The 27,275-nt window shown below is 48.7% G+C and overlaps 1 protein-coding gene across 1 annotated transcript; it reads left to right on the top strand.

Annotated features, from left to right (window-relative positions):
* Positions 1-13,369: 13,369 nt before the first annotated feature.
* LOC144140864 (E3 ubiquitin-protein ligase KCMF1-like) lies at positions 13,370-26,546 on the top strand. Its single transcript, XM_077672369.1, has 2 exons — positions 13,370-13,498; positions 25,254-26,546. The coding sequence occupies exons 1-2, from the start codon at positions 13,479-13,481 to the stop codon at positions 26,407-26,409; spliced, it is 1,176 nt and encodes a 391-aa protein (XP_077528495.1). The 5' UTR covers positions 13,370-13,478; the 3' UTR covers positions 26,410-26,546.
* The last annotated feature ends 729 nt before the right edge of the window (positions 26,547-27,275 follow it).

The raw sequence follows: 27,275 nt of genomic DNA, 5'->3' as shown, positions 1-27,275 counted from the left end.
GGGACTGTTCCTCTTCGCATTTTTTACAGCGATCCCCGAAAGGATTGTTAAGCCAAAAAATACGCGTGAGGGAAGGGCGATAAAATAGAGAATGCACGATTTTGAATTTGCCAACAAAATGTGGAGAAACTGTGGAATGCCCCGAAGAACAAACGGGAAAACGGCCTAGAGTTTGAAGGCTTGTGGTTCTGAGGAAACAGCTGCGAAATATTAATGTCCAACAGCAGGGAGAAAGTTGGAACCCACCTAGGCACAGAATCGTCGTGAAACACAAATGAATAATTCCCATTTAAGCGCCTTAGAGGTTTTTCTTCGCCCCGCGTTTTTAGATGGCTCGGTACGTTTGCCGCTTGAGACGAGTGCCTTTCCAATCAACTTCCGACTTACCCTTTCGAAAGAATTCGATCTGTTTCCTATCCCTTTTGCTAATGCTCAGTCCTAGCGTCACGTATTGGGAGACTTGACAATTCTAGATTTCGCTGTCTGCTGCTCGATTGACGGCGTTCATCCGTTTTCAGATTTTATCTGCGGTGTACTGGCGTGAACAGCCACATTTTGTTAGTGCTGAGTCTACTCGCGTTATATAAGGAAGTCACCGCACTATGTCTCCCTTCAAAAAATTCGTATTCCCTCTGTCAGAAACACGAAGCTTTATTGCGAGCGAAAATCGAATGAAGAAGTGCCAGAGTCAAAGCCGCAGCAACTAAAATCCAAGCTTTTATGGTCGAATTGTAAACCACCTGACAGTCAAAGTCAGATTAACTATCAAAAGGCAAACTTCGTTCGACTCAAAGTTCATACTGAGACACCAAATGAACCTTCACAACAAAGCTGAGCCACCCATAGTCGTTATTAAACGGGGCAATTTGAACTTTGAAGAGAGAATGCCCTAAAGGGGTAGTTTGTGGTTGTGTGTAAATGCCAACGCCTGCGCAAGAACCCAAAGGCATTGCTGAGCCACCCGAATGCAATGCCGACGCAATTGTTCGATGTCAGTTTCATCACGTCACACTTCCCTCTCACCCACCTAGATCGTATGCGCAATAGAATTGATTTTTGTCATTATTGTCTTTTGTAGGACTTTTTAGGGTTACCCCTTCTCCGGCCAAACGCTGAAGCTGGGGATTTCTGTTTACCATCATGGTGCCAGGTCAGCTCCCGATATATATATTTTACGGAAGCATTTGCCCGCCTCTGGCGGGCGACCATTAGGGCTCTCTCTCCTCGCCAGAGTTTTTGGGCACCAACAAGTCCAGTGTGTTTTTAATACTTTATGACGTCCCCACACGAAAATTGTAAAATTTTATGCCACAAAATTAAAAGCTGTTGTATAAATTTGTATAATTATTATTCGACTACTCAGTGTTTAAAACGAGGGAATCTAGTTTTCCAAGGTGTCAGTCAGTATTGCTCTAGTTGCAATCTTAGTACAGTCGTCATTAGTCTACATTCTGTGTTTCAGGACCAGAGAAGCTTGGTCATCATTTGCGTTCTTCGTGCTTGCGAATGGGTTAAAATAGTGGAGGAGCACGATCTGCGGCAGTTTAGTCGTACATGTCACTTAGTCGATAACGACGAATGGTTCTTGCAATATTCAAAGTTTATTAGAGCGAACGACTACTCCGCAATCAACTATAAAAATAGCCCTAACTTCGAAAAGGAAGTCATTGTGACGTGTACAGTCGATTGGACCCATTTGAAGCAGCACGTGCAGTGGACGATAGTGACATGGCGGGAGGGGGGAGTTGTTGGCCCTTGTCAGCATGCTGCTGTCTTTGCGACATTAAGCACGCCACTGGGCCATCACGTCCTTGGTTAGCGCAGCTCCTGCCAGCGCCTTGTACAGAAGCTTTAGAACTTCACGTGCAGGCCTCGGGATAAAGGAGCCGGTCTGGCGATATCAACTTTCTAGAGACTTGGTTAATAGCAACCTTCGCTTCCAGGAAAATAAGATCCTACCTTTCCATTAAAACAAAGAAGACTGAGTGGGTTTCAATGGAGCTTTAAAGGCTCGTTTCCCAAAGCAAGGGAGAGCCACCCTGCTGCCGGTGAAATAGTTAACCTGCAGTTATCATGAGGGCCCTCGCATGAATATGTCTCGCCACGAGGGAAATTACTTCAAGATATGGGCTGCATGTCCTCAGCGCCCTTGCGAACTCAATCAAGCGAACATTCAATTTCGGGCCCTTTGCACAAACAGACTAGGAAGCAGGGAAATCGTCCTGAAGATCACAGCGTTTACCATGATTCCTTCGCAAAGGGATGCACGTACAGGGGCAGTAGCGCTTTTCTCAGAGTGTACGGCGGCAAATTTCCATTACACACATATTTAAACACCCTCTCGGGTATATTTCTGAGGAATGTGGCAGTCGGCGGTCGCGCAGAAATCCGTGGAGGTTCTGACAGACATCACTTCTGCAACAGCTCTTCTGCACGGGTGAAAGCCTGGACCAAGGCAATTCCTGGGCCATGGCTATTACGAACCACTGCGGATAAGTATCGCTCTCTTTGCTGACCTCAAGTGCTTGAAAGTTTTAAATCATGAATGCAGTGACTCCGTTCCAAGACACCCGCTTGGCTTCAAAGCGGCGCTATCGTGTCTTCTATATTAACACTTAAACGTAGACATCACCTGCAACGTTTTTTTTTCGCACAAGCGCTGCAGGGCGTTATTAACCGTGGCGCTGCTTCCATGGCCAGCAAGTACTTCAGCTTGTGCTTTTGTGTTTGCCACTTTTTTGTTGACTTGGCATAAACCGGTGATTTACATTTCTTGTGCGTTGGCATTCTTTCGCCGGGCTGGGTCAAGCTTGCTAATCTTTCACACTTGAACGCGGTGCCGTCAGCACAACAACTCACAAGAGACAATTGTGCAGCCACTGCGGTAGTTGGTTTGTGGTTGAGATTAGGAAAAACGTTAAATCCTGTTTTAAAACTATCCCATTAGTTCATAGCCTTCGGTTGTTTACTTTCTGGATAAATATTGTGCCTGACGTCAAATTTTGAGTTATGTTTAGGAATTGGCAAGGCGGTCGTTCGCTCTGATATTTTTAAAAAGGTTTTTGGAAAGTTTGATTCCCGTTAAACAATTTTATTGAAGCGGAAGAAGCCCAAAATTGGCGTCACGATAAACAAGAGAATTGTGAATCTGGCACGGCTACTAAAATGAGGCGAATTATAACGCTTAGAGGAAAAATCCACATATTCTGAAATGACAAATTTTCGTGAATTTGGGCTATAAAACCTTCAGCTGAAAAATCGGCAATTTTAAAAATTTGCAACAATTTTAGATTCTGCAAAGAAAATTTGAAACTTTTTATTGCAGGAATGAGGGAAACTTTTGGGAAGCATCTGAACCATATAAAAGTGACATAAATATCGGAGGCAGCTCCGTACAGTATGTTTAGCCTGTTTTAATGTTCACGAAAAATTAACACCGTGTAACCGACTTAATGTTCCTTTGTTGGGGGCAAATGTATGAATAAACCATTTGTGCACCGGGGTAACCACAATATGTAAATTTTACATTGTTTACATGGCCCTAATGCGGAGATAAAAATGATCTTTGCCCGTCCTGTGTTAATGAGCAGGGCAAGAGACATCGTAGACATTCAAATCAAATCAAATCAATTCAAAGTTTCAACATTGCAATGTTAAGGGTCACCCTGGCATAAAAGCTACTAAATGCAGCTTGACCGGGCCAGGGGGCCCAATATAAACTTCGACGACACACATGGATACAGTGATAATTGAAAATAACGAAATATATACATCCCGTGGTATAAGAAGCCTACTTTAACGAAAAACATCTGTATAACGGCAGCATTAGATTTGCAACAAACGCGGACCAGCAATGGCAGACAAAACATATCCCGCACTGTACATTTCTTACTAAAAGCATTAAACACAACAGACCAACAAAAAATGTAAATAAACATACTCTACACAACATTTACCTATTGACGTGAGCGCCACAAAGGGCATGTCGCGTAAACCTCCGTCCTGAAAATTCGACGCTGTTTCTGTTTAATATGGACGAAACGTTATGTGCCAATATTTGCAAAAAGTAATTCGTTTGGAGAAATGGTACTTAAAACATAACAGGTGTGTGAATTAAGCAATTCTGGATCCGCATTGTTAAGCAAGAAATTGTTTCAAGAACTGCTGATAGACAGCATCCCAAAATTGGAATTGGGAGAGCAGGCGGTAATCATAAAGATTATCGATTCTTATTATTCTGTGCTGTGCAAAAAGTGCTCTACTGGGATGAAGGTAGACTACGTTGTTAATGCAGCGAACGGCATTCTTCTCTATTAACAATAGAATGGTGATACTCTTTTTGTAGCAGTACCCCAAACCCACATGCAATAGTTTGAATGCGATCTAAAAAAAATTGCCCCCACCTCCCCGAAGGGAATCGTGAGGAAGTGCGAATGCATTTCTTGCGCCGAGAGTACACGGCGTAGTAATTCTGACATCGCCTTGAGAGGCACCCAGCCAGCGAACGGTCTAAACTGGAGCAGAGCGAGCCAGGAGACTAGCGAGAGAGCGCGCGCGAGCCGACCCACGGAGGTCTGGCAGTTTATAGGGAGGCACGCCGCGCCGAGCGCACCGAGCCAGGTGGCTGAGAGAGGAGGCGAGCGCAAGGGGAGAGGGACGCGCGCAGCGGCGCACGGCAGCTGCAGCCGAGCGAGGGGAGAGGAGGTGCGGGTGCGTGACGTCACGGCGCGGGGAGGGAAAGTGACACGCAGCGGCGCACGGCAGCTGCCGGGGAGAGGGGTGGAGTGTGTGACGTCACGGCGCGGGGAAGGGAGAGGGACGCGCGCGCGCACGCCGTCGCGCCGCGAGGAGTGGTGAGGGGCGTGTCGTCACGTGGTGAGTGACGTCACTGCGCCGTTGCTACCGACGCTCCTCTCCGCTCCACGCCGTTGCTAGGGAGAGGAGGACTGCGGACGCCGCCGCCGCCGCCGGCGGTGGAAGGTTTGGGGTCGCTTATAAAGTGCATTCGCACTTAAAATACAGTGGGGAATTTTAAACTTGATACTAAGTGGGAAGCAGTCCCGACACCGATACCATGTACCCACAGCAGAAGATAATTGTTTGGTCAACAGTTGAATGTGCGCAGCCCAGCTCATGTGATGTGAAAGGACCACCCCAAAGCTTTGTGTTGCTCTACTAGATCGATCTTAGAATTACCTAGGTAAAGCTCTTCCCTAACGAATACACGTTTATCTTTTTGTTTGAACAAAATAGCTTTTGACTTTCGCGTTAGTTTTTAAAAAGTTTGTTTCGGACCAATCGGGTAGTTTATCTAGAGCAGCATTTGCAGCAGAGAACAAGTCAGTAACGTTTTCTGAGGACAGAAACAGGCTCGAGGCGTCAGCACATAAGACAAACTGTGCACGCTTATCGTTACAGACGAGGTCAATCACGTATACATTGAATAAAAAGGGGCTTAAAACACTTCCTGGTGGTAGGCCGCACCGTATTTGTTGAAATGACGAATGATAGCCATTTATCGCCGCACATTGTTCACGTCCGTTGATATAAGATTGCATAAGTGAATGCGGCACCCCATGAATTCCGTACTGACCTAATTTTTTAAGTAAAATATTGTTGTTTAGTGCATCAAAAGCTTTGCTGTAGTCAACAAATATTCCTAGAGTTAGCCTACCAGCCTCAATGTTTTTCTAATACTGATTCCTTTTGTACTAATAGGGCGGACTCGGTAGAACAGCCTTTCCGGAAGTCAAGCTGGCATTCAAACAAAATTTGGTGTTTTAAAAAGAAAGCATTCAGGCGGGACAAAATAATGTTTTCTGAACCCTTAACAAAGCTTGGAAGGACCTATATAGGCCTGTAGTTGGCGGCACCTTTTTTGTCTCCTCCGTTGAATATAACCGAAACTTCCGCTCATTTCGTATTAGCTGGGAAGCATCCGGTTTGCAGGGAAAGGTTATAAATATGAAGGGAAAGGTTATAAATATGAACCAGGTAATGGCAGATGACTTCGAGGGGATGTTGACGGGGCGTATTTGTGTATTGTCAACGTCGACCCTTTGCTATTTTTAAGGGCTCAAAGGTGTGTTGCACTTCACAAACGTCTGTTGGCTGCAAGAACACGGTAGCAGAAATGTCGCACTGAATACGGTATAATGAAACAATTGGAGTTAAGGTACTAGGAATGGCGTTTATATAACGAGAATTGAAGTGTTCGGAGAGAGCAGTATCATTCAGGGCCTGGTCGTTAACAATCATTTGAAATTTGTCATTTCAGACTGTGCGGGCATTGAGGGCGTCATTGGTAATTTGCACACACGGTCTGGACGCGAACTTTGAGCCTCATAAAATAGCTTTTGGTAATAAAACGTTTTCGCCTTGCGCAGCTCAGCGGTCAGACGGTTGCGAATGTTTTAAAGGAAACGAGGGTAGAAATGACCTGCGTTTTTAATAATGAGCCATACAGCTTGTTTCTTTCTTCAATCATTTTGATCAGTTCGGCACTGATACAGGGTTTGCTTTTACGCTTTGGGGGCTTGAAAGTTTTCATTGAAAAGCAAGTATTGGAGTGCTCCGTGAATATGGTAATGAAAGAATTGTAGGCATCGCCTCAATTGGTGCTGTTCATAACTGCTGTGCAGTAGCTGTAGCGGAAGGACGACGCAAGGCATACCTGGGCTATGGCTGCACTTAGCGGGGACAATAACTTTCCTCGCACGGGAAATCTAATGATGATGCTGATTATTACTGGCGCATACCCATCGGGAGATTCAACACAGTCCCGCACGCGCCACGTTCCCGTCTGCTATTAAGACGAAGAAAGTGTACCACAAGGACAATTAAGGCGTAGAAGCAGCATCCTTCAATGTTCTGGCAGAAGCGTTTCAGCGCAAACCGATCCCTTCCTGCGTCCTGTAACACGTTCCCTATGAACAATGCTTGCGCAAACAACCCCGTTGAGTGGCACCTTGAACTCCCCGTTCCATTGCGAACTGATGCACCGTAGACGCTGATTTGCGGTCCAACCTTGAACGCATATTGTTCACCCGTCGGTCGGAACCACACGGGTCACTTTTCTGCCTGAGCCTCGCGACAGCGCTGCTTTTCTTGGCGACCCGTGGCCTCCGCTCAGGCGTCTTGCGATAAGGGTGAGACGGTGTCAAAAGACAGCCTGCCCTATTTTAATAAAAGTCACCAGACGACGTCCCTATGATCTTCCGTTTTACCGTTTCAAGGGCTGGTCGCATCTCCCTTACGTCCTCGCGAAAAAAATCGCTGTGAGGATGAATACGCCCACAATCCTAAAAGGTTGGATTCCGGTCCATAAGGTCAATCCTGAATGAGTTGTCCGGAAATGCTGTCCTCTTTTGTCTCCATCGGTGCATGCGCCATAGTGCAGCTTTGAGCACAGCCTGGCGTGGCCAAAGCGAAGTCGACGTCAACAAAACTCTGTACCCAGCCTTTTGAACGGTTTGATATTCCATAGTCTTGCAGCCATTTCACGAAAGGCGTTGTCGCGCAACTGTCAGTGTCTTGATGGTGCCGTAGCTCGTCCGAAGACAGCCGAGCCCGGTTCTTAGAAAATTGATTGATTGATTGTAGGGTTTAACGCACCGACGCAACGCAGGCGATGAGGCGTGCCGTAGTGGAAGGCTCCGGGTTAATTTTGACCACCTCGGGATCTTTAACCTGCGCCGAAATCTCGTACACACGGGCGTTTTTGCTTTTCGCCTCCATCAGAAAAGCGGCCGCCACGACCGGGAATCGAACCCGCGACCTCATGCTGAGCAGCGCAACGGTTCTTAGACAAGTCTTGTAGCTTCATCGGATGAATGTCTCGGTAGTTTCTTCTCTTGACGAGCGCGATTTCGTGCTCGTTGTCGGCTCACTGTACGGTTCTCGTGGTTCTTGACCAGTCCTCTGGGTCTCTTCGCAATTCAGAGAAGTAAGCACAGGTGGTGCAGATTTTCTATCTCCAGGATACGGAAGCACTCATATCTGTGTTCGGGTGAAACCCCCCGGAGTACTAATATTGGTGCCAGTCGGCCTTTACGAAGGTCCGGTAACGATTCACTCTTTATTAAGTCGGGAACAAAGATGTACTCGAACTCAAAATAACACCGTAGCACCTCTATACTCTTGTTCACGTCCTTAAATTCACGTGTTTCGTCGTTTACTTCAACGGGACCCACTAAATCGTCCTTGTCAGCGGCACGCGTGGCCTCGTGTTCTTCACGCTTAGTTTTCTCTGGGACACTCGAACCTCACTCTGAGCTGGCTCCCTCATGCATGTCTTTCGCTGAGGATCATCTTCGGCATTTTGGAACCTTGAATCGTGCAGTAGAAATTACGTGGATGGATGAGATCGGTCGATGTTAATGATGTTGAAGATGGCTCGCTGACCGAAGGCACATAGCTGACGACGGTCTACTCCGCAAAATTTACACTTTATTACAATATTTACAGCTAAGTTACAACAGCCGTCGAAGTACCATTGCTCGAGGAGAGCTCGCGACGAGCCTGCATCAATCGGGGCTCTCTCCTCCCTACTACAACAAACATCCAGGTTTTATTAAAAAAACCACGCCTCCAAGGAAGGCGGAACCAAAGAGACAGAGAAGGATACATAATGAAAATATCTGGCCATTCATAGGCCACACAGCCGCCACAGGCGGAGCTCATAAATAAGCAATTCCCCACCCCTTGTCCCAAACTCCTTTCTCATTCCCACGCGAACTAGACGTCAATACTCGGAACGATTCTCACCAGAAGCCGTGAGACGAAAAACAAACTAACACAGTCTGACGCGTTGTTACGCCGACTTCGGAAGTGGCCTCAAAGGGCCCGACAAGGCCTACACTCCCCGAACCCCACATGGCAACAAACACCTGTGGCGTGTCACCGCTTGTTTACCAAAGGTGCCGCTGCCACACCATGCCCGTTTCCGGGGCCAACGGTTCTGAGAATTTATGTCCAGTTGACGCTCCGTTTCCGGTCATCCCCGAGTTGCCCATTGCAAAACCAAACAGAGCGTCTCACAGTTTCAAAGAAAGCCGTCGCCACCCCTGCCGGCGCTTTGATATTCCGCGTCTTCGTGACGAGTTCACCCAGCGATTTATGACCCGGCCGCTGCACTGCCGCTACCGGTCCTTAACCGCCGCCTGCACACTCAACGTGCCCGGTGCGAGACCACATGGCCCCCGCCCCTCGCAAAATTCCGAGAATGAGGGCCTACCGATTCCTAACTGCCGCCGAAGCGCTAAGCAGTTACCGCCGCCCCGAAAGAAAGATAAAAAAAATCACCCCACCTCCCCGAAGGGAATCGTGAGGAAAAGCGAATGCACCGGGATCGGCCCGGCGCCGCTGCCGCTTGGTCTCGGCCTCGCGCCTCTTCACCTGAGGATCGACCGAGCGAACGGGAGAGTGGGGCGAGCGTCGAGAGGAGAAGCACCGAAGCACCGCGCCTACCCTCGCCTACACTCTCCCACACACGCGGGAGCTCCGGCGAGCTCCCGCGATGCCAGCGCCCTCCCACGCCCGAGCGCGCTCCTCCTCGCCACTCACTCGCCGCTGATCCGCCCGCACCACCTGCTCCGGTTGCTAGGGGAGAGGAGGAGCCCGCGCGCTCGCAGCTGTTGCTATGGGAGAGGGGGTGAGAGTGGAGAGATAACACCTGCGGGTGCGTGGACGCCGCAGGGCGCCTGACATGGCTCGGCTAAGAAATGCATTCGCATTTAAAAATGCACTCGAAGAAAGTGCTTCCATCTGCGGCGAGTCACGCCCCTTAGCCCCTCTAGGCCGGCAAGTTGACACTCAGTCCGAGCCTCTACGAAAATAAAAGAAAAAAAAAGAACAGTGCAAGCCAGTCTTCGAAATTAGGCGATCCAACCCCCGAACGTAACACGTGCATTTCAACGATGGCTTGTTCCTGCATGGCTACTTGAGAGACGTTTCCGGACAAATACGTTTTCACTATCATCTCTTGTTCTGTTCGGGGCAATAACCACTTCTCCGCGTCAGGCGCCGCGTTAAACGAAACTGGTTCTTGCATCACTATCGTGGAGCAGTTGTAGTTCGATGGACCGGCTGGCCTCACGCTATCCCGAGTCGATGTTCCATACGTTGTCATGTGCACAACGCGGTGTGCACTCTCCTTACGTTTTTCGGCGTGATAGACGTGGACGACCGCGTATCTGCAACCTCCATCTCGGACAAGTCCCTGTGCTCGCGCGTAGGCCTCTCGAAAATGCTCCCAAGCCTCGGACGTTCACGCGGCTCAACCTTAACGGTGGGGACCAGGAACGTTGGCGAGGTAACCTTCGAGGTCGATGTAGGTGAGCGCACTTTAGAGGGGTCGCTTCGATGCGTGCACGGCCGAACGCCGTTGAACACAGAAGTCTATGGGCGAGGGCAAAGTGGCGTGGCTGATGTGCCGCTGGTAGTGGCTGTCATGCCGGGCGACTTTAGGACCTTCAAAGCATCGCGCAGCCACATGAAGGTACGGCATATCTCTCCTCGGCACGACAGCGCGCCGAAGTAGTCCTGGTACAGTTCGTCACGTTCAGGCAGTTCTAAGATTCTCCTTTCGATCTCGTACAGTGCGGCATCTTTGCTTGCAAGCAGATCAATGGTCGCTTGCAAGTCATGCGGATATGGGGACGGGGCTTCCAGAAGCTCATTCGCTGCCTTGAGCAGTCTTGCAGTAGCTACGAGAAAGATGCGTTGCTGCCGGCGCAGCTTATTCATTCCACACTTACTATCGGTCGTCAGTGGACGATCTGGGCCAGCCTGGCCGACCTCCGGCTGAGGGCGGGCCTGATCAGCGGAAACAGTCAATATCGGGAGGGTTCTAGGAACCTCAAGCCAGAGGGGACGTCGATGGTCTCCTTCGTGGTGTGCGGTCATCCTCCCAGGTTTAGCGGTACCGAAAAAAACTTACACCATCTTCCCGGGCGAAACACTGATGAAGCATCATGGGGGTTCCCTGTGGTTCCATTGTGTTGCCGTTATGTTGAGTGATCTGGTGTTTAGTAGCGCTAGAGGAAATTCCGCGACCGGGTCCACACCGGTGGCAAAGGCACGCAAGTACTTAAGGAAAAACGAGCGCTTCAAACGAGGACAGAAGAAACAAAGAACGACGAGACAGATGCGCATCTGTCTCGTCGTTCTTTGTTTTTTCTGTCCTCGTTTGAAGCGCTCGTTTTTCCTTAAGCAATCAACCAACTAGCCCAACAGCATATTTCACGCAAGTACTGTTGTGTGACGGTGAGTGGGCGGTGGTTCTCGAGGCGCCGAAACTCGTCCATCATGTTCTTGTCGATGTTGTCGTCTCTGTGGTAGAATCAGTAGTGTCCGTCAGCGTTGGTGAGGTAAAGGTTGTTGACGTTGGTGCACCGGCTGAGAGCAACGTACACGCCCTGCTCTTCGCAGCTTTGTCTTTTCCTTCTTCAGCGGTTCGCCTACGGGAAGATGACGACGGTGGTTGAACGCAAAGCTATCTCATGATGGATTCTTTGGTTGGGCAATCCATAGGAGCATCCTGCCACAATCATCATCAGGGGCGCTGCGGACGGGGCACGGACGCGGGACATTCCCCCGAGCAAGAGACGCTAACATCCTCCTCTAAAGTTTTCAGTTCGTCGTTTCCATTGACGTTGTTCAGCTTTGCGTGCCTTCGTTGTATCAGTAGCTTCTTGACGTAGTTTGAATGAGTCAAGGTCATAAGGTGCGTTCGTAGCACTTGCTCCTGTCTCGGTTTTGTAGCGCAATAGGAAGAGCGCCGCGTACCTCCGGTTGCGGCCAGAGTCGTGGGATCAAAACGAGGCTCCGCTAACCATTTCTCTTTTTTATAGTGTAGGGGGAGAGGTGCGGACAACGGACGGACGCCGGATATAGCCCCGAACAGGAGATGCTGTGCATCTAAAAGGAAGTAAAGCGTATTTTTGCCGGAACTGTTGTGCCTGCTATTCCGCAGGCCAAGGTTGTAGTTACGAACAATGTTAATATTTGGGGTGAAAGTCATTAGAGACTCTGATTTTAATAATTTTGTTATTATTGTAAATAATAAGTTGTTTGAAGAGTTTGGAAAGTGTTTTGACCGTGCCTATGAAAACACTGCCTTCATCTCCACATCTTCCCTCTCCACAGCTTACTTATCTCCGTTATCTCCACATCTCCTGTATCACCCGTCTCTACAAGGGCATTAGGTGGTGTTGTACTGTCACACAGTTTAAGAATTAAGGGCTTTGTAGCCAAATCGTGAGCGTAGGTGTCGTGTCCATCACCGACTCAGATTTATAGCGAACATTACAGGTCAGCATACACTTCGCAGCGACATGTACAGATTACAAATTCCCAATGCTTTCTAAAAAAATAAATAAAATTTTTACTTCCATCAGACACGCCGTGGTGGCTCAGCGGCTAAGGCTCTTTGCTACCGGTTGAATCCCCAACCGTGGCGACTGCTTTACAGCTAGAAGCGAAAAGCGAAAGCGCCTGTGTATCGACATTTCTGCCACGTTAAAGATCCCCGGGGGGTCAAAGCTACTGTTGAGCCATTCACTACGGCGCGCCTTATATACCAGGTGTAGCTACAGCGCGTTAAACGCCCAAAAGGTGTTATTGTTTTCGTATGGGTAACATTCTTTTCAATGCTTGCTTTATTTATTTATTTATTTTTGGGGGGGGGGGGGGGGGGGGTTGGCGTTGAGGGCGCGAGGGGATTCTTACATATAGTGCCCCTCAAGACTTTATCAATGCGGTGACCTGCCTCTCAACTTGACATCTTTACTCTGGTAAATCCACAGGGTCACGTGAAGCCGGCTAAAAGTGAGGTCAAGTCGACCAATGGGTCTATCTGTCAGGCTATGCCCACCGCATCAAAGAGCGCTACGAATAGGATTTGCAAAAAAGGGGGACACATGTGAAAGACAACAGCAATGTTTTCTTAAGTGTCTTCCAGTGCGCAGGTCTTAACAGAGTGCCGCCCATGGTCCACTAGCAGATACCTAAGATTTCTGCCGACAACGGCGTTGCTGCTTTTGCCGTGTGTACGGCGCTTTACTAATCTGACATATTACTGTAAACAGGGCGGCAAACAGATTAGTCAGGAATAAGTGACGTTTTGCACATAAAATTGCGGCTTGATTATAAGACTGCGTGTCAGTCCGAGGCCGGCTAATCAAATAAACCCAAGAGAATATAATCAAAATCATGCAGCCCAGCGCTAGGATAAGAATGACTCAGTAAGACAGAAAACTTAAGTAACGCATGCGAGTGAAGAACTACGAAATGGCTTACATTATCAGCATTGATGCTCCCATGTGGGCGTTTTGTTACGAATGAACAGGCAATGAACGGCGCATGAGCTGTCAACACATTGATACACCCGCACGGATTCGACCACAGAAGGTTTTTTGTTGCCGCTCTCTTCACTGGGACTCAGGGTGTTCGAAGGCTTCGTAGGGAACCCAGAAACTATGCAGGGAACGGCTGACAGGTGAGCAAGTTATTTTACGTTGCTAGCCTTGTATATGCACATATTAAGCCATTGCGCCTGAAACCGAGGGCCGAGTGTTCGTTGTGGCAACGTCGGAGGGTATACTCAGCACCATGGAATGGACGTCAATGAATAATGCTACCCACACATCGCGTAGTACTGCCGGCAGTGGCTTAACGCACGACCGCATATTATCTTCAGCATCAATTACGAGAAGCTGTTTTGCTTCATGGTGTGGAGGTACCGCCTCCAACTTAAGTCTCGGGGTTCAAATGTGCAATCTTCCGGAATAGTTTTATTTTACCCAGCTTTACCCTGGCTAGCATTTTTACAGCAATCACTTGAGTTACATTTCTACGGATTGTTTTTCTTAGCTGGAGTAAAGTGGTTTGTTTTATGCAGCTTTAAGCACAATGCAGGCAAGGCAATACTCCCCACTTCGAGAACTCGTTTGTTTCGTAGCATTCGTTCTCTTTTTATCCTTAGGCATGCTACTTTTGGAATGCTGGTGGCGAATGACACTTTTTGGGTCATTGCCATGGCAGCAGATAAGAAAATATTGTTGATATTCCGTAACTATCAAAGTCGGGCGTATGGCTATTCGGATTAGATTACACGACGCCGTGGGCGCAGTCTCACCCGAAGTCAAAAGTAAACGTGGCAGTAAGGCTTGTAAAACTTGCAAGCCTCCCTTACCGTGACCTTGGACATGTCAGTAGGACTGCGCACGAGCAGTTTAATTTTCCTAGTGAGTGGTAACTGTCATGTCTGTGCAGCTATGGTGATTGTAACGCTAACTTTATCCACCGATGGAAAAAAAATATTTTTTCAGTTTTGCCGAAACCGTAGTTAATCGCACGCTGACTGGTTCCCCCGCGATGCAACGCTTTCTTTTTGGTTTTGAGTAAAACCTGTAATTCATCACACGCTGAGTTGGTCCATTAATGCTAGAGCACCATATCTTAACGTTACCCAAAAGCCATAATCAGTCACGTCCTGAGTGTACACCCGCCCAATTTTTTAGCAATATCACGGGAGCGTCGACCGTTCGGTTAATCAGCGCTGCGTGATGGAGTGATACGGAAAACTCGGCGAGAGTAGCCGCGTGCGCACTAAGCAAAGGCCGTTGCTGCCGTCGTCTGTTAGGCTGTCCCAAGAGCAGAGGGCCGCCCCCAATTTTTTTATTCTCTTATCACACTGCCAGCCATATTCGAAATTTTTCTTCAAGACCAGCCAAGTGGCCCTAACTCAAAACAGAGTAATCAGCGTCGCCGAACAATCTTTGCGCTGAACGAACCTTGCGTTCGGCAACGCTGAATACTGTTTTCAGTTGGCGCCACGTGCCTGGTCTTAAAGAAAAATTTCGAGTATGGAAGACAGGTCGATGAGCAAATAACAAAAATCTGGGGCGGCCCTCTGCTTTTGGAACAGACGATGGCAGCAACGGCCTTTGCTTAGAGTGCGCATGCGGCTACTCTCGCCGAGTTTTCCCTATCATTCCATCACGCGGCGCTCATCGACAGAACGGTCGACGCTCCCGTGATATTCGTAAAAAATTGGGCGGGTGTACGTGAAATAGACGCAATAGTAAATCAATGTATCAGTTGCACCGTCAAATAAAGAAGTCGGTGTCTTCACCTTTTTTGGAAACAGAGTAAGGAGTAGTGTTACTGCTAGTTAATGCGCAATGTGGTTAATGTTTTCGACATGAGCCTTGAGGTTCATGCAACTGACAGAAAAAAGACAGGTTTGGAGTGGAGGCTGTCATTCGCTCGAACAGAAGACGTACGGCGCTCGTTGGGGTTCCCTATGTTCAGCATTTATATGGTCCTTGAAGTCTCGTTTGTAAATACCTGGTTCAAACGATGTTACAGAAAAAAAACAGTGCAGTAATGTGGGCTTTAGTGGGTTTGTTGAGCGTTGAAACATATTTAATGACAGCGCAGTAATACTCGATTCAAAGCAGATGACTCATAGCATCAGCGCTGGTCCTGTGTCGTTGCCTTTAGTCACTCTTTAATGCACAATTTTTAATGTTTCACAAACAAAAGCACTCATGGTAATCAAGCGCTACGATTCATTCGAACAAAAAACGTTCGCCTTTCGGTCGCGTTTAGTATATGTAGCACTTATGAGGTTTGTGCACGACCAAAGTTGGTCGTGGGTTTGTGCAGCCGTATTTGTAAACTTGTCGTGAGCGATTCGGCCCTAACGTATTTTGAAGTGCTCAGCACTTAAGGGCTGAGCTTGTCGTAGCTCGTCCGCGGTCACCCTATCTAGCCATAGCAGCCACATGGTTTTACGCACCCAAACAGACTCGGAAAATATAACCACTTGTCCCTCGATTCAGCCTTCCGGGCAAAAGCTAGAGGCTACTGGAACAAGAGGTTTATATAAGAACTGTTCAAAACTCCTGTAACCGCTGGCATTGGTCATACAATGCCCCCGTACGTTAGCGGGAAGAAAACTGCGGGTACAGGCGCTCCGATGACGCGATGCGCACTCTGAAAGCATAGCCTCACTCGTACGCACAGCGCATGCGTGATGCTTCGCGCAGCCCACGGTACGCAGCTCTGATAGTACGGCGGCCACGCGCCCCCGTGTTCACCCTAAGCGAGCTCACCGCTGTACATTTGAGAAAAAATATATGTGCTTAACCGGCAGTCCCAGCGTTCATTTCGTTGGGAATGCTCGTTGGGTCGGTTTTTGCGATACTAAGCGAAAACAGTGGCCGTGGAAGAAAAAAAAAAGACTCGTTCACAATGGCGCAGTAAGGCTCAAGCCCGTAGAGGGGGATCAAAAGAAACGCGAACAACAGAGCGCACAGCCTCCGACTCTAGCCCGCGCAGTTTACTGACTGCAAAGTCAGTAAACTGCGCGCATGCGCACTTCTTAGAGAGCGTTTCAGAGTGTGTCCTACGTTTAATGGAAATGCTTATTCAAGAAGCGACGCCGGTCGTTTACATTGAGGCGCCTTTTCACGCTGCGTCGCCACTGAGCAGGCCGATCGTTGAAGGGCATCATGCTAGTTGCAATCAGCCTGCTGCGCTTTTGGCTGCCGAATGTAGTAGATAACAGGATGCTCAGTGGCAACAGAGCATAAAAATACGCCTCAAAATAAATGACCCGCACCGCTTCTTTATCAAGCATTTCCTTAACAGTAAGTAGGCCGCACTCTCAAACGCTCTTAAAGGCGCGGAGTTTATTGACAGTGCAGCTAGACGGTGCGGCATGCGTCGGAGGATGTGTGCTCCGTTGTTCGTATTTCTTTTAATCCCACCTGTACGAGATGAAAGCAAGCAAAAGAGAACATAACTCCCACTCCTGATGTTCCAGGCAGAGGACCTGCCAGCACTGCGACCACGGCAAAATTGAATTGCATTGAACAAACCTCTGCTCAATTCATCCAGAGGAGAGACGGCAAAATCGTGAGGGGTTGTGGCAAAAAGTGGGAAATGGCGCCCCAGTCCCATGGCAAATCCCGGGTGTGTACTTCCGACAGCTTTCACGTTGTCTGGAACTGCTTCAATATTTTTACATAATAGCACGCCCGTCGTAGCCGCTGCAGCTTGGTTTCTAGAACACGCCACTTACAAATTACACTTATTGGGCTTCGCCACCGCAAACCATTGCAAGGAGGGCGTGATCTAAATACCCTACCACGGACCAACCGGACATTCAATTTCCTGGCTCACACTTCCGGGTTTTCCTTTATTTCCCGGGCATTTTCGATTTATAACGCGCACACCGGCTAGCCACAGCAAATATTCTATTTCTTATCCAGTGAACCAAAGACTGTTTTTTTGTTCTCAGAATAGATTGTATTGGTATATTTCATCGTCTGCTCAATATTTATTCCAGTTTACTTTGGTGCATAAAGCGTGCACTATCGTGATAAATTGAAATAGGAACAACGGAGCAGCAGCGCATCCTGGTGACGGGGCGCGTTTGCGCGTGCGAACAAGTAATGAGAGTTCGTGACCAACCTTGATATGGAAAGACGATCGTAGTTCCATCCTTTGTTGGGCGCTCAGCACAAAAGCAAAAATAAAAAAAGAATATAGCTGCGTGTGCCGTTTTCACTCATCGCAGCAATAAAGTTAGATAACGCTTGCATGAGCGGGCCCCAAGCGCAGTTGGAAGACAAACCAAAAATCTCACACGCAGAACGACGGCACACTCTCGTGACTTGTTCGCACTGCGCATACCCTTCTCGAAGCCAGGATGCGCGGCAGGTACTGAAAGCCACGCGCTCCGTTTTTCGTATTTCAAGTGATCACGATAGTACGTGCTCCGAAATTGATCAGAAAAAGGTCAGGGTTAAATTTTGTCTTATTTCATTCATTGTTTCCGCTCCTAAGCTGAAGAGCCTTGCCGTGACCATTACGTGTGTGGCTAAAAGCGTGTGCTCTAGACATCGAAGTGGCATGCTATGACAGCAACAGCTGAAACTCATTGACAAGCCAAGTGGGCGTTTATACTAAGTGCTGTGTCATATCAATAGTACCAGCTCTCGAACGCCCATTTGCACTTCTTATTTTCTCTGTTACAAAAATAAGACTGCCGTTCGCCGCTTTTTACGCTGGATTGCATAAGACGGTATGGTTTTGGAACGGTTGTTGGCAAGCCCGTTTTAATTAAGGTTCAGGTGTTCGCAATTGTTTCCCCTTATTAAAAAGACACATGTATGCGCCATCCTGCAGTAAAACCGTCGTCGTTATGCAGCAAAAAAATGGCCGCTGCTCTAATGAGAGAATAAAAAAATTACACCATCTTCCAGTAGGGGAACCCTGAGTATCAGCCATGGCGTCGATTCAAGTGCCCATTACTTTTCAGTTCGTCGTTTCCGTTAGGTTGAGGTACGTAGCTACCGTTATATTTACCGTTTGGTTTCCACGGTAACTACCACACTAATCACTTACCGGAACTATGAAATGGGAAATTGCGTTGACCCCATGGCTGCTTCACATACTACTCAGCGTTCCCCTACGCGAAGATGGTGTAATTTTATTGGGGGGGGGGGGGGGGGGTTTAGAGTGGAGAGGCATTAAAGAGAGAGAGAGAGAGAGAGAGACGTTGTAAGTGGTAAGAGTTTGTCTTTATTTAGGCATTATCATCATCATGTTCAACGTAGGTGACGTTGAGCTGTGGTTGGCGTTCCGCATTGATTATGACCGCCTTATGGTCTGTGAAAGGTAAAGCCAAGGGCTGTTGTAGTGGATGAACCCTAAAGTTCCTGAAGATGAGGTCGATGCACGTTCCCCGGATGGTTGTGGGCTGCTTGTAATCACGGCCCACCCAGACTCGCCGACACACGCCGCCGCCAACGACGATGAAACGTCGAAGGCGCGTGAAGCGTGCTCTTCTCGTGCCGGCCCAGGAAGACACCGGCAACACTGTCGCTCCAGGAGCCATTAAAGGGCAAGACACCACCGGGTATTCAGCAAGCCGAGCATGCGCAGTGGGGGTGTGGACGGCGCAACAAGATGCTTCGCATCTAATGCATCTAATAGAAAACGCGTGCGTTGTTCGACGGGATTTAAACCCGGACTGGAAGGTAGGTAGAAAATGAAGATCTCCACAGTAGCAGCTGAATGCGCCACCATTGCTCTATACCAGCACGTTGCGAACGGTAAAACAAATGTTGTCGTTGTGGTTCCTATCTTTGCAGCACATGCCCACTTCAGAACTTGACCAGTGATCGGGCAGTATAACGGGATAATGCACCCGTTTCTCAAAATTAAAGGGAATAAACAACTCAGAATTACGAAACAAGAGCCGTATGAAAGACACAGCCCAGACTGACAAGTAAAATTCTGAACACAACGCAGCGCCTCTTCATGGCACCCACATAGCCAAAAGGAAAAGAACAAAAGAGCAGCCATCTATGATTTCACACCACGTGGAAGTGCTGCCGCTGAAGGTTAACAGATTTCTGAACACGGGAGCGCCACACACGGGAGCACTCTTCCACATTAAAGATAGCTGCCAACTAGAACAGAATAGTGGTAAGTGACAAAAAAAAACATTGCATACGAAAGCAACACCGGCAACCAAAAGTTTGTTGGGAGTTAAGCTAGTAACTCTAAGAAATGCATTTCGTTTTTCGGTTTTTTAGAAGGGAAAATGAGGCTCGGCTTTCTTTCGCCAATTCGCCAATCGTCACCAAGTATATGAACTTTTGCTTCCTCCAAAAGGTTCGTGAAATCTTGGAGGCAAAAAATTCGTAGACCTGGAACCTGCTAATTGTGATCTCCGCTATAATCGCAACTGCCAATGTTTGAAGCCGATTTTTGTGGTTTCACTAGCCGCTTCGAAGGCTTCGAGTTCCATCCGTGGGTGGAAGTATCACCGTCGTTCCTGAGCACTGAAAATTGAGTGATTGATTGATTGATTGATTGATTGATTGATTGATTGATTGATTGATTGATTGATTGATTGATTGATTGATTGATTGATTGATTAATTATTAGACACAAAAGGACGTAATATCGACGCTCGCAGTTGCCAACCAAATGCCCGCAAATTCTACCAGCTGAGAATGGCCTACGAGATTCCCAGACATAAAAATATTTAACTGATTAGTAATAGTGGAAACAGACTGAAGTTTTATAACGGCAGTCTCACTCCAGCAATCGTAAGCCTTTTGCAGTGGGCCGCCGGGAAAATCGTAGGCGCATAAAACAGCGATCGGGGATCCGTCGATGGTTTACCGCCAACGAAGCGGGCACTGCATATTCTTCCTTACTTCCACGACTGCCATTCAGTTTCATCGGCGCTGTTTTTTTTTTTAAATTAAAATCGTCTCCCTCACGCTGACTAGTCTAACGAAAATATCAACAACCGCATAATTCACGCGGCGCACACAGCCTATCCATTGCGTTCGCAGGCCCTGAAGGCATGACCGTGTTGGAAACCGAAAGAACTTCGTTCCCGGCGTTCAATGAGTGTAAGAATGTGCCAAGTTCATGAACCAAGAGTTCGTATGCGACATCACGAAGTCACCGTATCACCGTGACAACTACAGGCCCGTCTGCTCGGCTGCCCCACACATAGTGTGGGAAGTACCCACGAGGGCGGCACCAGTGTTATGTAGCACGCTCCCTGCAGACGCGTTGCACCGTACAGAGGCCTCTTAGGGTGCAGCACTTTTCCTACTGAAGTTGTCTACAGCACACGCTATGGCATCGATTAAGGAGCGGCGATTTCTCGAGCAGTTATCATCCACTGCCTGCAGCATGCCGTGCCAACAGTCTGTGGCGTTGACACTGAGACACGGTGTAAAGAAAGACGGCCCTGATAAATGCATCGGTTCCTCCCGACCATTTGTATTATATGCAGTCTGAATGGTCGGCTACAATAGCCGCGACTGTCGTATTTTCGCCTGCACCACTTAAGCTGTTCGTTCTTCTCGGCCTTGTTACCATCACGTTACCAAAGATGCCTCCCCCGAACCACCAGGATACAGAAAACCGCGCTGCTGAACACTGTAGACATTACAACGATACCCTACACAGACCTCAAGCCACACATAAGACAACGCCTGCGCAGAACATGGCAAACACACTGGGATGAACAGACAAACAACAAACTACATGTAATAAAGCCACACTTGGGACGGTACACAGCTGACTCACACAACAGACACACGGAAGTCGCATTGGGTAGGCTGCGGATAGGGCACACCCATGCGACGCACTCGTATCTGCTGACGGGATCTTCTAGACCCCAGTGCAGCAGGTGCGGAGAGGCCCTATCCGTAGTGCACATACTAATCACATGCATGGCACTTCACACAACACGACACAAACACTTCAGAGAACTCTACCGACAACATATCCCACTACATCCATCGCTGTTTCTAGGTGACGATGCCATTGTTTCCGTGAAACGTGTGTTTGAGTATTTGTCAGACGTTAAGTTTTTAAATCTCATTTCCTATCCCGCATAATCAAATCTGGCCCTATACACCAGCCATCACCATTATCTTTAATTGATTTTACTATGTTCGGTTGACACGTCTTTTTTTTACCTACCTTTTTGTGGTAACCACTTCACTTCATTAAATAACCTTTTCTCTGGCGCTCTTTGCCCTCGTTGGCCTTGCGCCATTAAACACTTACCATCATCAAAACAGCGCTGCTGCTTCGAGGCAAGGATCAGCGCAACGTGCCTATACTCTGTGCCCTTATCTGGTGACACTTGCCGAGCACAAGCGACAAGCCCGCCGAGACGACGAGAAACATTTCATACTATCCTCCATCGCCATTTGTTGGTGTTTACAACCGCTTTGCTGGACATCCACTTTCGCAGGGTGGGATGGCGACCAATATTTTTTCATTATTTGCCCTCCTCGCATCAGCACAGACCACTTTTACTCAGAGAACCTGCAATACATAATTTAGTGCTCAAGGGCACTAAATTATGGGCACGGGGAAGCTCGACGTAAAACGTCGGTTTTACGAAAAAACGTCGGTAAAACGTGATAAAACGTCCTCTCCACAGGCTTTGCGGCTCTTGGTCGGTACCATGGGCGTCGGCACGGGGTGCAAAAGAGGCACTTCCCCCCCCCCCCCTCCCAAGCCAAACCAGCACAATTGCCCTTTTCCTCCGCCATTTACCTCTCCCCCCCCCCCCCCCCTACAATGGGTTTGCCCCTCCAGACAATCCTACCAACGCCCGTGGTCGGTACATCGACAGAGCGCGGTGTGGCTACACACAGAAGACAAATAGACCGGAATGGGAGTAAATGGCTCGTCGCGGTGCGGCTACACACACAAGACAAATACACCGGAATGGGAGTAAATGGCTTGTCGCATAACTCGGTACCAATTCGGAGTTTTTTTTCAAAACACCTTCCAATGGGAGTTTCGCCTTACTCCCATTATTTCCGCAGATTTTTCAGTAGCATATGGGAGTTTCATTTTACTGCCACTACACTTAGAGTTTTCAGGGGTACCATTGGGAGTGTATTATTTCCTCCAACTGGGAGTTTTCGGGGGGCGCGTAGGGAGCAGTGTTGGCCTGCATTCGAGGTAATTTTTTTTTGTGCGTTTGATATAAGCGCTGTAGAGGAATTTATTACTGTATTTTGGAGCTCTTAATGAGCGCACAGACGACATTTTAGTTTTTCGTTTAGGATTACGTATCTTTTTGTCTTTTTCCGCTTCAAACGTTGAATTCCGAAACGTTGAAAGTTTGTTTTCTGCACACAGTCAATTTATTGCATAAAAATTACATAAACACGATATCCGTGTGAACACGTTAATAACACAATAAAAAAGACAATCAACAAAATACCTACATCGAGAAAACAAGGTATCTTGGTGAGAACTTTATCTACTACAACACTCCTCGACGACAAAAAAAATGTAAGCCCTTTGCAAACAGTGACGTCAGCACGTCGTCGATGCGCTGCTTGCTTCCACTTGCCTCCCAAACGCTGACGTTGCCGCGCCTCTTGGCACGTTCCCCAGAAAGCCACAGTGGCACATGCATTACAGGGATAACAAAACGCTTTAAATCTACAGCGACAATAGACGCATATTGGGCATCTGACCAGAAAAAAATATATAAAGAAACGGCATTGTAATGACGCCGCACTTGTCCCTATAGTGTCCAACTTTCTGTAATGTCTGAATGTTTATTCAAAGCTACGCAAAATTGCCCTTCAGTCCGAGACACCTGCACTCACTGGTTGGTCAAACCGAAGTGCTGTTCCAAAGGGAGCGCGACTCTTTTGGCGACCAACTTCTCAAAATGCTTCTTTTCCCTCTTTTCCTCGCGTGTAGTGTTCTGGGAGCGAGCTTCAGGTTTTACCACCCGCACTGCCACTCTCGGTCGGTGTGACGCCTGCGCCCCCCCCCCCCCTTTCTTCAATAAAATAAAATAAAATAAGCAGTCGTCCGTCGACTCTACACAATACTCCCTCGAATGGCGTTTGCTGGTTATAGTTACACGCGCCTAGCGTGCGGAGTGCTCCCACGGGGCTCCGACCTTCCCCAGTTTTAGTGAAAACAATTAATCACCGGCGGCACGCGGAAGTCACCCTGCTCGTGGCAGGCGCAGCGAGCACCACACGTAATTCTCAAGAAACGCGGCCGCCCTGCATTGTTTGACCGGACAACTTCACCTTCGCCTGCCAATAAGCCGCATACACAGCCTAACAAAAACGCGTAATAACCGCTAACACTGCGCACACTTGTCATTCTGCTCACGAGTGTGAACGAGTGAGTGTTCTGCTCGAGACCCGCGCAAACAGGCATTGCTTTCGCACCGTCCGGCCTCCCCAATGACGACCCGGGCATGGTGCCCTCTCTCATGCACAACGCCTCTCACCTCCACTGGCGCAGAATCACCCGTGCAGTGACACGGGAGACACGATGAGTTTATTCGACACTACAAAGGGCACAAGTCTCCCGAAATGTTGGTTACTATAAAAACGAGCAAATCTTACCTCCAACCACCTCGCAGAGGCACAACCGCGTTGTTTTTAACGAGCCACTCTCCGGTAGCGATCACTGCATTTAGGCCTCGCGTCGGCTCGCTGGGGTACTCCGTCGGGTAGAATGTCGGTGACTCGGAGACGACGTTGCGGTGTGTCTCGCGGTATTCTAGTCTGGTCCCACAATGTTCGCAACGAGCCTCGGTTGTCGGTAAGCACTTCACATCCATTCATGTGGCCGCAAGTTCATAGCGACAATAAATATTTGGGGACGCTAGAGCTCTCACGACACCAACTGGCAGCCATTTTGTAAGGAGTCGTAAAGGAGGAAGGGGTGAAGGAGTAGGAGGAGGCGTGAATTTTTAAGGCTCCCATTAGGACAAACGTGTACGTTTTGTGAATAGGTAAAATCGTGGAAAATTCGCCTATTTACGACGGCTCGTGGCCCCCGGTGTAAAGTGGCAGTTTATCCACCATCATACAACCACACGTGGGAGCAGAACGCCTGCCGTGAGGAGTTCATAGACGTATTTCAGCCAAAAAACTCCCATTCAGGCTAACTTGTGTTTTGTGTCTAGCTTTGAGGACAACTTTCTAATGTGTATGTCCGCTTGGCAGAATCTTGGTCTTTTCTGTGTCCTTGGTCTTCTGGCGTGCGTACAGACGTTTTGCTGTGAAGTCGTACAAAACTTTTATGGCAGTTTGCTCTAAAAATGTGTAACGAATATTTCCCAACTTTACGGTGCAAACGGGGCTCGACAACGAAGCCAAACCACTGCATGCCACTAAACACGATTGGCCTTAGCAAAGGTGAAGCCAGCGCAAAAAACTAAAAATGATAGCAGGTACTTTATGATTAACTAAACTTAGAAACCCTACAGTTTTTTCCATGCAAACAAATTTTGGGCTTTCCGTCCCACGATGACGTACTGCTTCTGGAATCGCATAAGATTGGCGGATTCACGTTATTTGCATTAAAACTGTGACTATTAGATACCCATCGTGTGTGCTGAGACAAAACTTTTCGCGGTTGGGTAGTCATTTGAGCGCTCAAACGTCGTATAATTTGTATTTAGAGAAATGAAGTTGGAGCCATTTCCTGTTAGCATACGCCTTCCTTAAAAGCCCGTGTATTGACCTCACGCGGGAGGGAATTCAATGTTCATAGCTCTCCGATGAGCAACCTATTACTCTCTAAATTGGGTCGTTTCTCTTGCCTTGCTATGCTTCCATCTCTCTTCCATGTCGCGTCATGCCTTGCACCGGCAAATCTGATTCTCTGAACACCTTTCTTTCTACCGTTTCATCCAGGACACATTTTCACGACGGGGTGACCTGCAACGCGTGCTCACGGTCCAACTTCCGAGGCAAGCGCTACAAGTGCCTCAACTGCTACCACTACAACCTCTGCGAGACGTGTTATGACGCGGGAGCTCACGATCAGTTCCACAAACTCGAGCACGCCATGCAGTGTATCCTGACCGCGATGGACTATAACATCTACTTCGGCGGGGAAACGGCAACCCAGCCACAGTCCTTCACCTGTCCCATGTGCGCCACAATGGGATACACGCTTAATCAGCTCGGAACTCACGTGTGGTCCCAGCACAGCGGAAACGACCTTCACGTGGTGTGTCCGGTGTGCGCAGCGACTTCCGGCGGAGACCCGATCAACCTGAGGGGAGACTTGGCCACACACCTTACTTTCGACCACGCGACTAGCCTAGGCCAAATGCTTGACCAGCCGCCTCGGCGGAGCCTTCAGCGAGCCGCTTTGACAGGCGTGCTCGGCAACGTAGGAGCCCCTGCTCGAGCTCTGCTTCCGCAAAGGCCGCCTCCGACAGTGAGCGCCCCACATGCTTCATCACCCGACGTGCAATCAGTAGGCACACTCACAGGCATGCTGTCCCGGATGTCGACAGGACCACTCGCCACATCGACACTGGCAGCGTCACGCGCCGCAGTGGCTGAAATCGAAAGGATTAGAACGAGACTGCAAATTGCCCGGCAGGCGTTTCAGCGACGGTCCCGTCCTCCTGCCCAGGAGCCTCGACTGGCCCTCGCGCTCCCGTTGGAGCCCTTGCCAGAACCGCTTCCTGTGGCTCCTGAGCCGACCATGGTCGAACCGCCAGCTACCGATACCTGCCGCTTCTTTCTCGCCGCGCTCACCGAGCCCCGTCTCCGCCATTCCCAGCAGCGGGCACTGGAATCGGAACGTGCTGACCGCAGCTTGTTTGTCCAAGAGCTCCTGCTGAGTGCGCTGTCCGAGCAGGCTCCGGCAGCTGCTCAAGGGCAGCGATGTGAGCCCGGGCCTACCGCAGCTGCATCGCGCGGTGACGATGAGGTTCCGGCAACCGGTCCAGTGCCAACCGCTGCGGCGAGCTCGGAGAACACTGCATCAACAAGCCCAGAGTCCGTGGACCCAGAGCCCACCGGGGTCACAGACCAGGAGCTTACTCCACCCTAAAGTCGGGGGCCCGCTGCGGCCAGAAGCTTTGGGCTGAGTGCACCCACTAGTCCCGAACCAACTGCTGGCACCAGGTCTGGACACGCTGCGGCCACAAGCCCGAGACATATTTCTAGCTCTGGCCACACACATACTTCAAGCGCTGTTCCAACAGCGGCCTCAACTTTGGATGCCACTGCATGTAAACGAGTGACCCAGGTCATCGAGGCTGACTAAGATTGTGGTCCTGTGGACAGCTGGGATGTATTTGCAGTTTTAACTCTGTTTTATTTTAGAACAAGGCCAGGCCATTTTACACCCTTGTGGTAGCATGTTGGTTGCCGGGCGGCATCCTTTCAGCTTCCTCCACTCTACTGTTTTTATCAAAGCTTTCATCTGTGCTGTCCGAAGGAAATAAAGCGCTATCACCTTTTGCAAGCTTATGGCTTGCAGATGAACGGGTATCAATTCCCTCGTGCTGACACTGTTATCTTGTCATGGTAATACTAGGAACTCCGGGAGTCAACATTTCCGTAGTATGGCAATATCGAGGCGTGGTCAGGCTTTTGTTTGTCTGATTAAGACATCACGAATGCTCACATGGGACGCAACTATTTGACGAACAGCCAAGCGCTGCCGACACTCAAGGTTAGAATCCTTGTGCATTCTCGTAAAAAAACCACACCAGTGCAACATCTCAGGGCAACAAAAAGTACTTGCTTTGGCACTGCTCAGATATCAGTGGTGAATCACATTCAGATATAAATTACCAACGTATACAGGAAAATGAAAGCGGGACGCGCTCGGTTATTGTCTTAAAGGAGCATAAATATTAAAAAAGATAGATTACGGTATCGATAGACTACGGTGCCGGGAATCGGAACACA

This window comes from Haemaphysalis longicornis, unplaced genomic scaffold, assembly GCF_048455015.1.
Source record: "Haemaphysalis longicornis isolate Haplotype H1 unplaced genomic scaffold, Haemaphysalis longicornis Haplotype H1 scaffold_53, whole genome shotgun sequence".
NCBI classification, from domain to species: Eukaryota; Metazoa; Arthropoda; class Arachnida; order Ixodida; family Ixodidae; genus Haemaphysalis; species Haemaphysalis longicornis.
This window is presented reverse-complemented; position numbering and strand designations above follow the sequence as displayed.